This window comes from Vulpes vulpes, chromosome 9 (assembly GCF_048418805.1).
Source record: "Vulpes vulpes isolate BD-2025 chromosome 9, VulVul3, whole genome shotgun sequence".
NCBI classification, from domain to species: domain Eukaryota; kingdom Metazoa; phylum Chordata; class Mammalia; order Carnivora; family Canidae; genus Vulpes; species Vulpes vulpes.
The window spans coordinates 35,327,033-35,341,351 of NC_132788.1; the positions used below are offsets into that span (position 1 = coordinate 35,327,033).

At 35.6% G+C, this 14,319-nt stretch overlaps 1 protein-coding gene across 2 annotated transcripts in view; it reads right to left on the reverse strand.

The window, feature by feature from the left end:
• XPO4 (exportin 4) overlaps positions 1 to 14,319 on the reverse strand; it is a 121,040-nt gene that overhangs the window by 48,733 nt on the left and 57,988 nt on the right. For both annotated transcript variants that reach the window (XM_072719808.1, XM_072719809.1), the window contains one exon: positions 210 to 322. In XM_072719808.1, the coding sequence (XP_072575909.1) occupies positions 210 to 322 (113 nt within the window). The remainder of the gene's footprint in view (positions 1 to 209; positions 323 to 14,319) is intronic.

Consider the following 14,319-nt stretch of genomic DNA (forward strand, 5'->3'; position numbering starts at 1 on the left):
AACCCTTTATATTTACATAGCATTTTTATAAATTAGCAAGAACACTTCTATATAACTTCTATTTAAGCAGAAGTATTGATTAGAAGAGAAGGCCTTCAGAGGAGAAAGCCATCTGTCCTGTTTTACTCAAGAAAAATACAAAAGCATGTACTCTTCTCAGCAGCACTCTTCCTTGGCCTTCACCACCAGAGAGGAAAAGCAAAACTTACTGTGAAGAACAGCTCCATAACTCTGCTATCCAGAAGAGTCTCCCGCCAGGACTCTGTTGGCTTTAACAGCACATTTTGTGAGGATTCAAACATAGCTATATAATGTCTGCCCAGTTATCTGGTGTCAAGGTCAACAACAATAACATTCTTACTTTGTCTAAAGTATAAGTAAATCCTAAATATAACAGGAGCCATCCAGAAAGAATGTAATGGGAACAGTTTAAGCCTCTTCACATATGCTACATAATTCATGCATGAAGCTAAGGAATAAAAGGCATTAAGTCTTAAAAAAAAATGCTACAGGAATATAACATAACAGTTTCATCAGAACTACATGGCATACTGGGATATCAAAACCATGATAATCAGAGATCTTAATGGATATTCTTGCCACAAAATGAAAAAAAAATGAATGTAAACATACAAAAAAGGAAAAAAATAAATTTCTGCATACCCCCATCGCTTCCCCCTCAACATCTTATAACAGCTAAAACCACATATACAAAATGTAAGTCTCATAATAAACTACTTGGGAAAATAGCATTTTTCCCAAAGAAATATATTTACTGGGTAACAAAAAAAAAGAAGAGCAAATATACATTATTCTGAAGCAGAAAAACTCCCTCCCACACATTAGATTCTAATCAAATACCAATTCTAGACAAAGATATATTCAGTTTATATACAACTCTATATATACCCATTTAAAACTCCCAGACTAAAAGTCTACTTTTATGGTGTTCAAGTGTTTCAGTATCAAACATGCTTCAAATAGAATATTACCTTTGCCATAAAGTAACCATAATATATTTATAAGTATCCATGAATAGAATTCATTCAATGACACTGATGTAGAAAGTGAAGCTTTTAAGAAAAGGGAAAGTTGTCTGGACATAAAAATAAGAGTTATGCCCCTTCCACTGCTAATCAGCTAAATACATCAACTAGGCAACACTCCCATCACTCAATGAGAAATTTCAACAACAGCTATCTAAAACTGTAGCTTGCAAGAATTAGATACAAGTTCAAATGCTGTATTTTCATTAAAGACCAAATTGGAACATTAAACGCTAGGACAATGCTTTGGAAACCATTTTTTAAGAGATTATTACTTAATCCCCTTTTGAAATATCTACTACTTTGTCTCTGAAGAGCAAGGAGGGGACTACGAGTTGATTCAGAAGAAAAGTCGGCTTGCTTATTTCTTTAAAACCGCTCCAAAAAATGTTCTGCAGCTCCATCTGATTGATGAATAAAAGTGAAATTCAAGTTAGAGTCACTTAAAATTTCACTTTTCTCTTCCTTTATCTGCCCCCTTGTGGAGGTGCAGAGAAAGAGTCAAAGTCACAAGAGGAACTGTTAAAATGAAGCCAACCTGGATTTTTGAAAAGAGAAAAAAAAAAATCAGCCCACAAGTACTACGAGTTTTCAGTGCATCAGTAGTTTTTTAAATGATTTCACTTTCTCACTAGGCACCTATATAATGTTGTTTACACTGTGTTCTGCATCCAGAATATACTGACTGTATACTAGATATTTTCACATTTCTAAAATGAAGCCTTATCTTTTAGAGAAACAAATTATTTATGGATGAAATCATAGGATGTCTAGGATTTGCTTTACAATAATCTGAGGATGGAAGAGTATAGATGAAACAAGAACTCAGAACTGAAGGAGCTGGGTGCTTTAATTTTGCACATCTTAGAAATTTTCCACAATAAAAGTCTGAGGCATTAAAAAAAGGGTTGAGTGTATGAAATAGAGGAACCAAGAGCAAGGCAATAGATTCTTTGTACTTCATAAAAAATATTCCACTTATTTTTTCCAGTTTTTTTAAAAGATTTTATTTATTCATGGGAGACAGAGAAAGAGAGGCAGAGACACAGGCAGAGGGAGAAGCAGGCTCCACACAGGGAGCCTGATGTGGGACTCAAACCCAGCGCTCTGGTATCATGCCCCAAGCCGAAGGCAGACGCTCAACAGCTGAGCCACCCAGGCGTCCCTTTCTCCAGTTTTATTTCTTTAAATTTCAATGCTCCATTTTATTATTTAAAAGGCAATGATTTTGACATATACTGTTCAGTAATGAAAAATACTTATTGCTTATGCCGAGTACTGTGTTGAGCAAATGCAACAATCTCATTCCAATTTTTTAGGAATTTGCTATCTTACATTAAAATGGTTTAAAAAAAAAACTTCTTATTTTGTTGGACATCCAGATCTAACAAACAAAATATATGTGTATAATTCTACTAAGTATTTTCAACTAGAAAAATAACAGAATTTATTAGTACTTCAAATGCTTACAAAAGGTATAAATTTATTTTTAAATTAGGTGGGATATGAGACAGATTCACATAACCATAGTAAAATGGTTTGTCACAAAGCAGAACATCTGTCAATTTTGTTAATATAGCCAGCCAGGCAGACAGCAACCATGTAACTTAATTACAAATAATATCTCTATTGAAAGAATTACCATAAAAGGATTTTAATAAAAACTTAAACATAAACATGACAAAAAGAATAGTGTAATAATGAATGGAACAAATTTTTAAGAACAAAACTACCCTGACAAGAAATACATGTTTTGGTTAGCAGACTGTGCTGTGAAACTGCTGAAGTGGTTGCCTTCATAAAAGGCTATTAGGGTTCTTCTGTATTACCTGAAATTACCTTCATAGTAACAGTATTTCAGGTGTACAATCATTACTTTTGAATTTAAAAAACACTGAGAAGTATTATCACAATGTGAGTAAAACAATCTTATATACCATCTGGACCACATCTGTATATTCCAAATGTAAAAAATTAGGGTAATTCAATTTTTAATTTGGTATTACCAATTAATTGACTATTTCTGTATGTTTGTATAAGATATCCCAAAATATCACTTCTCTTCCAGATAATTCATAATGTAGATTGCTTTAAAAATAAAACAGAAAGACTACCTCTAAAATTCAGATAGCCAGCATTTCTATTCCTTCTTTTAAAAGAATTTATTTATTTATTTATTTATTTATTTATTTATTTATTTGAGAGAGAGAGAGAGAGAGAGAGAGAGAGAGAAAGGAAGGGAAGAGGGGCAGAGAAGAAGGGAGAGGGACAAGTAGATTCCATGCTGAGCTATCGAGCCTTGCTGGGCTCAATCCCACAACCAGGAGATCACAACTTGAGCAGACAATGAAAAGTTGGATGCTTAACCACCTGCGCCACCTAGGTGCCCCCGCATTTCTATTCTTAAGATATTTTTAAAAAGTATTTAATGTTTAAATAAAGCAATAGTTTCTTTTAAAAAAATGTTTCCAAAAGTTTCAGATTTATTACTACATTAACATGCCATAATATCAGGGATCCCTGGGTGGCTCAGCAGTTTGGCACCTGCCTTTGGCCCAGAGCATGATCCTGGAGTCCCAGGATGGAGTCCCACATCAGGCTCCCTGCATGGATCCTGCTTCTCCCTCCTCCTGTGTCTCTGCCTCTCTCTCTCTATGTCTATCATAAATAAATAAATAAATAAATAAATAAATAAATAAATAAATAAATAAATAAATCTTTCTTTAAAAATGCCATAATATCTAAACATTATACTGCTTTTAAAAATTCAAATGTATGTGATCTCTGGGTGGCGCAGTGGTTTGACGCCTGCCTTTGGCCCAGGGCGCGATCCTGGAGACCCGGGATCGAATCCCACATTGGGCTCCCGGTGCATGGAGCGTGCTTGTGTCTCTGCCTCTCTCTCTCTCTCTCTCTGTGTGACTATCATAAATAAATAAAAATTTAAAAAAAAAATAAAAAAAATAAAAAATTCAAATGTATTATCAATGAAAGAGAAGCCTGACAATGAAGTGATTATTTACCAATTAATTTACATATTATACACCTATGGTTTATACATATTAAACATATTATACATATTATACACCTATGGATTTTCAAAGACTTACAAGTCACAATAGGTTGATCCTAGTTAAATAAATCTGAATCAGATTTTAAATTAAGAATTTTCTTGGGCTATGGCTTAAAACATTTATCTACAATAAATACTGAACTCAAGTAATTTATAGTTTGTATCAGAATAATTCATTTCTAACCAAATGAAGTAAAATTCAGTAAAATAGCCATACAGAGCTGCTCTTTTAATAATCCTTTATCTTTTTAAAAATATTGTCCACATCTTATTTTACCTTCCCATATTTTCACCAAATTAAACAACTATGAGTTACAGTACAATGATGTTTCTGTCACTGTAACAAATACCAGCCCACTCCCCCCTTAGCAAGGGTTCAAATCCTGAAGTTAAAACCCAACCAGTCTTCCAAGTTCAACGTTATCTTAATCCTCTGGAAAATCAGCTGCCGCTAGACGGAAATTCAACTGCACCTCAGAACAGTGAAGAATTAACTCTCTATTCTCTACTCTTTGTTTTACCATGATCCTATCTAGCTCTAAAGTTCTCTGCTTAGGAAAGCTCAGCAACTTCTAAGAACTCAAAAGCATATAAATGTACCATCTGCCCTATTTTATAACTGCATGATCAGAAAGAAACACACTAGGCTAAGAGCCAGAACAGAATCGAATCTCACCCTGCCACCTACTGTCACTGGATAAATCCTACTAAGTCTTCTGTCCCAAACAACAAGTCTTGAGGTCTCAAAGAACAAACAGTATTATCAGTAAGTACATATATTATCTTACCACAAGGAAAGAAAAGTCATCTTTAGAAATACATTGGTCCTTACAAATGCAAATGAGTTCTTGTTCATTTACTAACACCTTTAGTTAGTAAGGGTATCATTTTATGGTGGTAAAAAGAAGACAATGAGTTATACAGTAACTATAAATCATCCTCAAATAAATACAACAAAGAGTATGAAAATTCCAACAGCCTAAACTTATATTTTATGATATAGGAAGATCTTGTAGCAACAACGAACATTTTATGAAAGTAATAAAAACTTTTAGTTTCTCCATCTTCCTATGTTCTTTTTAAGTTACCTCATTAATAAAACAAAGTTTCAGAGGCAAAGGGAAAGCCAAGTTTTTCTTCTCAAATATTTCATCTGTCACTGAATTCTTCTAACAATACAAACTCTTATTTCTCTTTATGGCACAACATAGAACCAACGAGCCCAGTCTTACAGACAGCATTAAGTCCAAGTAACCAAAAGTCCTTTGAAATAAAGGAGAACTGACCTCACCTGAATGTTTTCCCAAGCCTTGCCTGCAAATAGTAACACTGGCTTTACTGGAAATCCTAATTTAGGTAAGGCTTCTATATCCCATTACTATTTTATGATCCAGTTAGCTTTCCCCAAGAGGCTGAATTAAATTTTTTTTACCAAAACCAAACCAGATCCACAAAAATAGAAAATCAATAAAAGACAGTGTAACCAAACTAAAAAACAGAAGTATTATTCAAGTCAACATACCAAACATACCCGCCAAACATTCTTACTACAAAGTGATACTGTCATTTATGATTAGCATTGCCAAAACCCTTAAGCATTTATGGATACCAGGTGAAGTCCTGGCTAAATAATTTTAGCAGCATAAACAAACATCCAAGAACTAAAATAATACTTTGGAATCAAATCACCTTACTTCAATAATTAAATAATATATATTTGTTAAGCATCTTTACTTTATGCTAGGTGCAAGGTGCTAAAACAATATAGTGAACAAAAACATGACCCATGCTTTCATGAGCTTCCAAATGAGTGGGTAAAAAGATTTATTCAAATAAGCTACAAGTGAAAATTTATAAATAAGAAGTAAGCCCAGTGGGAGAAAATCAGATATGACATACATATGAGAGGGCAAAAGAAAAGAAACCTGATCTAGGGTACAAATCTGAGGCACAATTAAGTGGTGATTAGACAAAGGAGAGAAGGTGTCCAGGCAGAGAAAGTCCATGTGAAGAGGTACCAAGGCAGAAGGAAACAGCTTGTGAGAGCAACTCTAACAAAATAGCACGGAAGAGTTTTAAGAAGGAGGCAGGGATCAGACCATCCAGAATTGTAGAGCCCTTTTTTAAACTGGGATGATGGGATGAGAGGATCACAGGACCAGGGATACTTTCTTTGGACAGCAGTGATCTGAAACAGAATGAAAGAAGGTAGATTTCATCTCAGTCTTCTTCAAGAGTAAGACTGGGGCACAATGGGTAAGTAATCAGCTCACTGGGCCAAGAGACGATTCTACCAAATTCCAGGAGCTGTATATATTGCTCCACCCAGGGCTGAGGTGGAAGATACCTTCATAAATTACCTTCTACACATGTAAAACCTACATATATTAAGTATTTAATAAAAATTATGGTTTGCAGATGACACTATATGTATAAATTGTTTTTAATCAACCAGAAGTACTATTTGAGCCAATAAATTCAGCAACATCACATGGTACAAGATTAACATAAAAAATGTATTTCTAGGGCACTTTGCGTGGCTCAGTGGTTAAGCATCTGTCCTTTGGCTCCGGTTCTGGTCCCAGAGTCCTGGAATCGAGTCCTGCATCGGGATCCCTGCAGGGAGCCTGCTTCTCCCTCTGCCTGTGTCTCTGCCTCTCCTTCTGTGTCTCTTGTGAATAAATTTTTTAAAAAACATATTTCTATACACTAGCAATGAATATGAAAATAATGTTAAATCAACTCCATTTAATTGAATTAAAAAGAAAAAAACATACAAGAATAAATTTAACAAAATTTCTACCCTGAAAACCATAAAACACTTGTAAAAAATTAACGATCTAAATAACTGAAGGATATCCCATGTTTATGGATCAGAAAATTTAACACTGTTAACATGGCAATACTCCCCAAACTGATCTACTGATTCAACACAATACCTATTAAAATCCCAGCTGCCTTTTCTGCAGAAATTGATAAGCTAATTCTAAATTTCATAGAAAATACAATGGACACAGAAAAGACAAAATAATCTTCAAAAAAGAACAAAGTTGGAGGACAAAAACTTTCTGATTTTAAAACTTCTTACAAAGCTATAATAATCAAGACAGTGTGGCACTGGTATAATAAAAGACATAAAAACCAAGGGAATAAAATTAAGAAGCCAGTAATACACTTTTAGATTCACAGTTTAGTAATCTTACACAGACTTGTGAGGACAAGACAATTCAATTGGAAAATATCTTTTTCAACAAATAATGCAGGAACATGATAGTCACATGCAAGAAAATGAAACTGGATCTCCATCTTGTACTGTATACAAAAGCTAACAAAATGATGATAGATGTAATATATGACCGACTTAACTATATGGGCTAAAAACCCATGAAACTGTTAGAATAAAATATAAGATTAAATCTTTGTGGCCTTAAGAACAAGAACAGAGTTGGAGTAGTGACATAATCTGACTTACTATGAAGCTGCGATAAGCAAATGTGGAATTGGAAAAAGAATGGACAAGTAGATCAGAGGAAAAGAAAAATGAGGCCAGAAACATAACCACAGAAATGTAGCCAAATAATCTTTGACAAAGAAGCAAAGGTAATACAATGGAGTAAAGACAGTCTTTTCAAGAAATAGTGCCTGAACAACTGGACATCCGATGTAAACAAAAAACAAACCATCTAGACACAGACCTTACACCCTTCAGAAAAATTAAGTCAAAATGGATTAACAGACCTAAATGTAAAACACAAAACTAAAATTCCTAGAATATAGAACAAAATCTAGATGATCATACATTTGACAATGACTCTTTACATATAATATCAAAGTCATGATCCATGATAGAAAGAATGATAAGCTGAACTTCATTAAAATTAAACTTCTACTCTGTAAAGGACAAGGTTAATTACAGGAATAAGCCACAGACTAGTAGAATATATTTGCCAAAGATATTTCTGGCAAAAGACTATTATCCAAAATATACAAAGAACTCTTAAAGTTCAACAATAAGAAAACAAACAACCCAGCTTTAAAAATGGGCCAAAGACCTTGACATCTCAGCAAAGACATACATATGCCAATAAGCAAATGAAAAGATGCTCCACATCATATATCACAGGGAAATGCAAATCAAAACAACAATGAGATATCACTACACACCTATCAGACTGGCCAAAATCTGAACACTGAAACAACAAATGCTGACAAGGATGTGGACCTAAAGGAACACTCAATCGTTGCCAGTGAGAATGCAAAATGGTATAGTCACTCTGGAGGACAGTCTGTCAGTTTCTTACATATGATCCAGCAGCAATGCTCCTGGCTGTTTACCTAAAGAAGTTGACTATTTGTGTCAACACAAAAACCTACACAAAGATGTTTAGTCATAACTGACAAGACTTACAAGCAACCAAGATGTCCTTCAGTAGGTCAGTAAGTAAACTGTCATCCAGACAAAAGAATACTACTCAGTGATAATAAATAAGCTATCAAGCAATGAAGAGATAGAGGAATCTTCAATGCATATTACTAAGTGAAAGTCAATCTGAAAAGTCAATCTGAAAATCTACATACTATATGATTCCAATTATATAACATTCTGGAAAAGGAGAAACTATGGAGACAGTGGCTGGCAAGGGTTTGGGGAGAGATAGGGATAAACAGGAGGAACAAAGAGGGTTTGTAGGGCAGTGAAACTACTCTATATGGTACCATAATGGTGGATACATGTCATTATACATTTGTCAAAACCCAGAGGACACCAAGAGTGAACTCTTAGGTAAACCATGGACTTTGATGATAATGATGTGTCACTTGTAGGTTCATTAATGATAACAAACACATAACTCTGTGGGGTGGGGGTAGAAGGGTAAGATATTGATATGGGAGACTATATATATGTAGGGGAACAGAGGATACAGGAAATCTCTACCTTCTGCTCAATACTGCTATGAATCTAAAATTCCTCTAAAAAAGGTCTATTTAAAAAAAATCTTTCTGACCTTGGGTTATGCAAAGCCCTCTTGTATCAGAAGCACAAATAAAAGAAAAAAAACATAAATCAGACATCATGAAAATTAAAAATTTCTAGGTTTCATAGGTCATTATCAATAAAGTAAAAAGATAACTCACAGAAAGGTAGAGAATATTTGAAAATTATACATCTCCCAATGGATTTGTTTTATATATTTATAATATGTACAGGACTCTTATAACTCAAAAATTTAAAAAAAACAAATAACTCAATTTAAAAATGGACAAAGGAGGGGTGCCTGAGTGACTCAGTCAGTTAAGCAGTTAAGATAAGATAAGAGCAGTTATCTGCTCTTGGCTCAAGTCATGATCTCAGTCAGGGTCCTAGAATCAAGCCCCAAGTCCGGCTCCCTGCTCAATGGGGAGTCTGCTTCTCCCTCTGCCTCCACCCCTCTCCCACACCCTGCTTGTACACTCTCTCTCTCAAATAAAATATTTTAAAAATAAATAAAAATTAAAAATAAAAAAAATAAAAATGGACAAAGGACCTCTATGGACATTTCTCTAAAGAAGATACACAAATGGTCAATTACCACGGAAATGATGCTCAACAGCATTTACCATTAGGGTTAAGGCAAATCTAAGCCACAATGAGATACCATTTTGTATGAAACAGAATGGTTATAAACAAAAAACCCCCAGATTAAGTGTAGGTGAGGATGCAGGCAAAACAGAATACTTATACATTCCAATGTTGATGCAAAATAGTTCAGGTACTATGGAAAACAGTCTGATAGTTCTTCAAAATGTTAAATATACAGTTTACATATGACCCAGCAATCTACTCATACAGATACACATGTCCAAGAGAAATGGGAACATACATCCACAAGTACAGAAAACTTATACAAAGATGTTCACAGATTATTCTATATTGAAATTTGTTTTTTAAAAAATGGAAAGAAGGGCACCTGGGTGGCTCAGTGATTGAGTGTTTACCTTTGGTTCAGGGCGTGATCCCAGGGTACTGGGACTGAGTCCCACCATTGAGCTCCCTGAATGGAACCTGCTTCTCCCTCTGCCTATATCTCTGCCTCTGTGTGTGTGTCCCATGAATAATAAAATTTTAAAAATAAAATTAAAAATTAAAAAACGGGAAGAACTGGGACATCTGGTTGGCTCAGTGGTTGAGCATCTACCTTCAGCTAAGGGCGTGATCCCAGGGTCCTGGGATCAAGTCCCACACTGGGCTCCCCAGAGGGAGCCTGCTTCTTCCCATGCCTAGGTCTCTGCCTCTCTCCCTATGTCTCTCATGAATAAATGAATAAAATCTTAAAAAAAAAAAAAAAAAAAAGGAACTCAAAAGACCATCAACTGATCAGCAGATGAACAGCAAAATAAAACATGGTATTATCCAGAATGGAATATTACTTGGCAACACAAAAAGGAATGGAATACTGATATGTCTACAAAATGAATAAATATGTTCAAAAATATGCCACATAAAAGTGACAAAAACTCCACATATTGTATGATTCCATTTATTTATTTCTTTTAAAAGATTTTATTTATTTATTCATAAGAGACAGAGAGAGAGAGAGACAGAGAGACACACAGGCAGACAGGCAGAGGGAGAAGCAGGCTCCATGCAGGGAGCCTGACATGGGAGTCGATCCGGGGGTCTCGGTCCTGCCTGGGCCGGAGGTGGTGCTAAACTGCTGAGCCACCCAGGCTGCCCCTTGTATGATTCCATTTAAATAAAACATCCAGAATAGAAAAATCTAGAGATAGAAAGTAGATTAGTAGTTGTTATTGAAAAGAGGTAAAGATGGGGATGGGGGGGTGGGGGGGTGGGGCGGAGTAGCCAAGGCGGGAATGTTAAAAGGTTTCTTTTTGGAATGATAAATACTCCCTAAAATCAATGTTGGTGATGGTTGCACAACTTGAGTAAACTTTAAAGAAAAAATTTAATTGTACATTTTAAATGTGTTACTTGTGGGGTGCCTGGGTGGCTCAGTCAGTTAAGCATCCAACTATTCATCCCAACTCAGGTCATGATCTAGCGCTGAGATGGAGCCTGCATAATAGTAGGGCTCCATGCTAGGCATGGAGCCTGTTTGACATTTTTTTCTCCCTCTCTCTAACCCTCCACAGCCTCTGCCCCTGGCATGTTTACTTGCTTGCTTGCTTTCTTTCTCTCTTAAATATACAAATAAATATAATAAATTATAAATAAATATAAATGTGTAACTTATATGGTTTGTGAATTATAGATCATAATGCCTTTAAAAAACAAAACATGATATTTCTTGAGCTTTATGCTGTGTTCACATGTTTCTTATCAATGCCAAATACAAGTTTCTTCATATGAATCCTCAATTAAGAACACAGTTGTTTTATTTTTTTTTTAAGATTTTATTTATTCATGAGAGACAGAGAAGAGAGAGAGAGAGAGAGAGAGAGGCAGAGACACAAGCAGAGGGAGAAGCAGGCTCCATGCAGGGAGCCCGATGTAAGACTCAATCCCAGACCCCAGGATCACGCCCTGGCCCTAAGGCAAGCACTAAACCGCTGAGCCACCCAGGGATCCCAAGAACACAGTTGTTTTAATGAAAAGACATAATATACCAAGCAGACATTTTAGATGACTTACAAATGTGAGTAAAATCTTATTAAAGTCTTTCATATAGGACAATTCCCCACATCCTTCTTCTTTGTGAAGGAAACCTGATGTATAATGAGGACTATTTACTACACTGTGGATTAAAAAACAGAGAATCTAAGATTAAAAATTCAAAAGACTACAGTAAGTGATGTATATCCCAATTAAGTTACATTTACATTACTTTTATGCAAGTCAATGCTACACATTTAGATGTGGATACATGTTTTGGTCGTAGGGCAGAGAACTTTCAGGCTATCAAGCTCTCTTTTGTATTCCATTTCAGTATGTTGGTTACTTACTCACTCTAGTGTAGGGCTAGGCTAGTCAACCAAAGCTGATGTGAAGAGAGAGAAAAGGCTTCATTCCCTCTTTTAAGGAAGTTAAAAATTAGGCTAAGCTGTGGAACCACAATGTTAATACTAATCACTGGGATCTCACACAAGAATTGCCTAGGCATGGGATCCCTGGTTGGCGCAGCGGTTTGGCGCCTGCCTTTGGCCCAGGGCGCGATCCTGGAGACCCGGGATCGAGTCCCACCTCGGGCTCCCGGTGCATGGAGCCTGCTTCTCCCTCTGCCTGTGTCTCTGCTTCTCTCTCTATCTCTCTGTGACTATCATAAATAAATAAAAATTTAAAAAAAATTAAAAAAAAAAAAAAAAAAAAGAATTGCCTAGGCAATGATATCAGCCTGTGAGGAGAACAATAACTTTGTTTTAATGGTAATGGATTCGCACTTTTCCCCAGTGCAAATAATGACAAAATATGCTAAAGACAACTGACCAAGGTAAGAAGTACAGTTTTATCCAAGGCAAAAGTAAAGTCTCTTTAACTGATAAAAAGATTAAACCCATATGGTCTTAATGCTCTCTCTAAACCGCAGCTTTCTAATATGAACAAAAAAATCCTGCCATCAAAATTAAAATGTGAATGCCTTCACTTCACTAGAATTCACTTTAGATATTAATAAATCAAAACTCTTGTAATTTCTTGAGTATTCACTACTCACTTAAACCTAACACATGGGAAAAATGTACTTTAGTGGGCATCTTCCCATTAACATAATTTTGCAAATAATACAATCTCAAACTCTATGCTTCAGAGTACAGCCCAGGACTACCTTGTAAGTAGTGGCATTCACTAAGAATTTATTGAACTGTTAACCTACATGGTTCATGTAATTCAGAACTCAATGAATATATTTCTTTATAAACAAATAATTTCAATGGAAATCATGGTCTAGTGAACAATATTGCATTTAAAGCAATTTGGTCAGGGACACCTGGGTGGCTCAGCGACTGAGCATCTGCCTTCAGCTCAGGGTGTAATCCTGGAGTTCTGGGATTGAGCCTCACATAGGGCTCCCTGCATGGAGCCTGTTTCTCCCTCTGCCTCTGTCTTTCTGTGTCTCTCATGAATAAATAAAATCTTTAAAATATATATTTAAAGTAATTTAGTCAGACCTGCCCAAGAGACCTTACATAAATGATATATAACTTACTGGCCCAAAAGGGCACCAAAGCATTCTGCTTCTGGCATGTAAGGTTCAACTTTTAAGTTGCCTGTGTCTTTAAATTACTAAGCAATTGAGATAAGAGAGTTAAAAAGTATGGAAGTTGTTTCCTCTTGGAGAGACTTTTTTCTAATGCTCAATACATTCCTCCCTGCTCCTGCATGGATTTAAACCACATAAAGTAGCAAGAGAAAAATCCGTGGGCTTAGAAAAACAAAACTGCACAGCCCTACTCAAGACAGTAGCAAACAACTTAGTGGGCCTTCCCTTGTTTGCTCTCCAACCACCTGCAAGTTGACATCAGAAAAGCAGTTCTGTTACCATTTTCCTATAGCCAAAGATCCTACCAGCTATAGTAGTTCTGTGTGATGTATAATGGGAATAATAACTGTTGAGTCATACAGTAGGGTATCACAAGCAACAAAACATATATAAGAACTACCAAATTCAAAAGTTCAACCACCAAATATTTTTCAAAATATTACAGTATAGGTAATACATAATTTAGCACAATCCATGATGACCTAGGACTACAGGGACTACTACTCCCAACATAATCTTTCCTTCCAATGGCTTGAAGTCAGAAATTCTTGCTGGTTCCTCCTGGATATGTTTTTTTTGTAAAGCAGAAATATCCCTGGAAGGATAATGCATAATCTACTTCATACACTGATTAATGACTCTACAGACAGACTTTTATCTTTTAAAGTGTATGATATCAGGTATAAACAGAGAACAATTTGGGGAAAAACTAAAAAAAAAAAAAAAAAAAAAAGGACCGAGGAAGACGCCTCACGGTGTCTTTATATATTTACCTATACACACTTAAAAATCCCATCAGATGTTGATTTCTACTACTTTGCTCCTCCTCTACTTTTGAACAAACCTGGACAAAACTGATCAAACCAGCATTTAAATACTAAGACTCTTGGATCATGATAGTAGGCATGCCATACTTCCTACAACTTACTAATCTCCTCACTACCTCAACAGCATCCTGAGCTATCTAAGCAACTATATCATTGGTCTATCTAGCACTGTAACATCA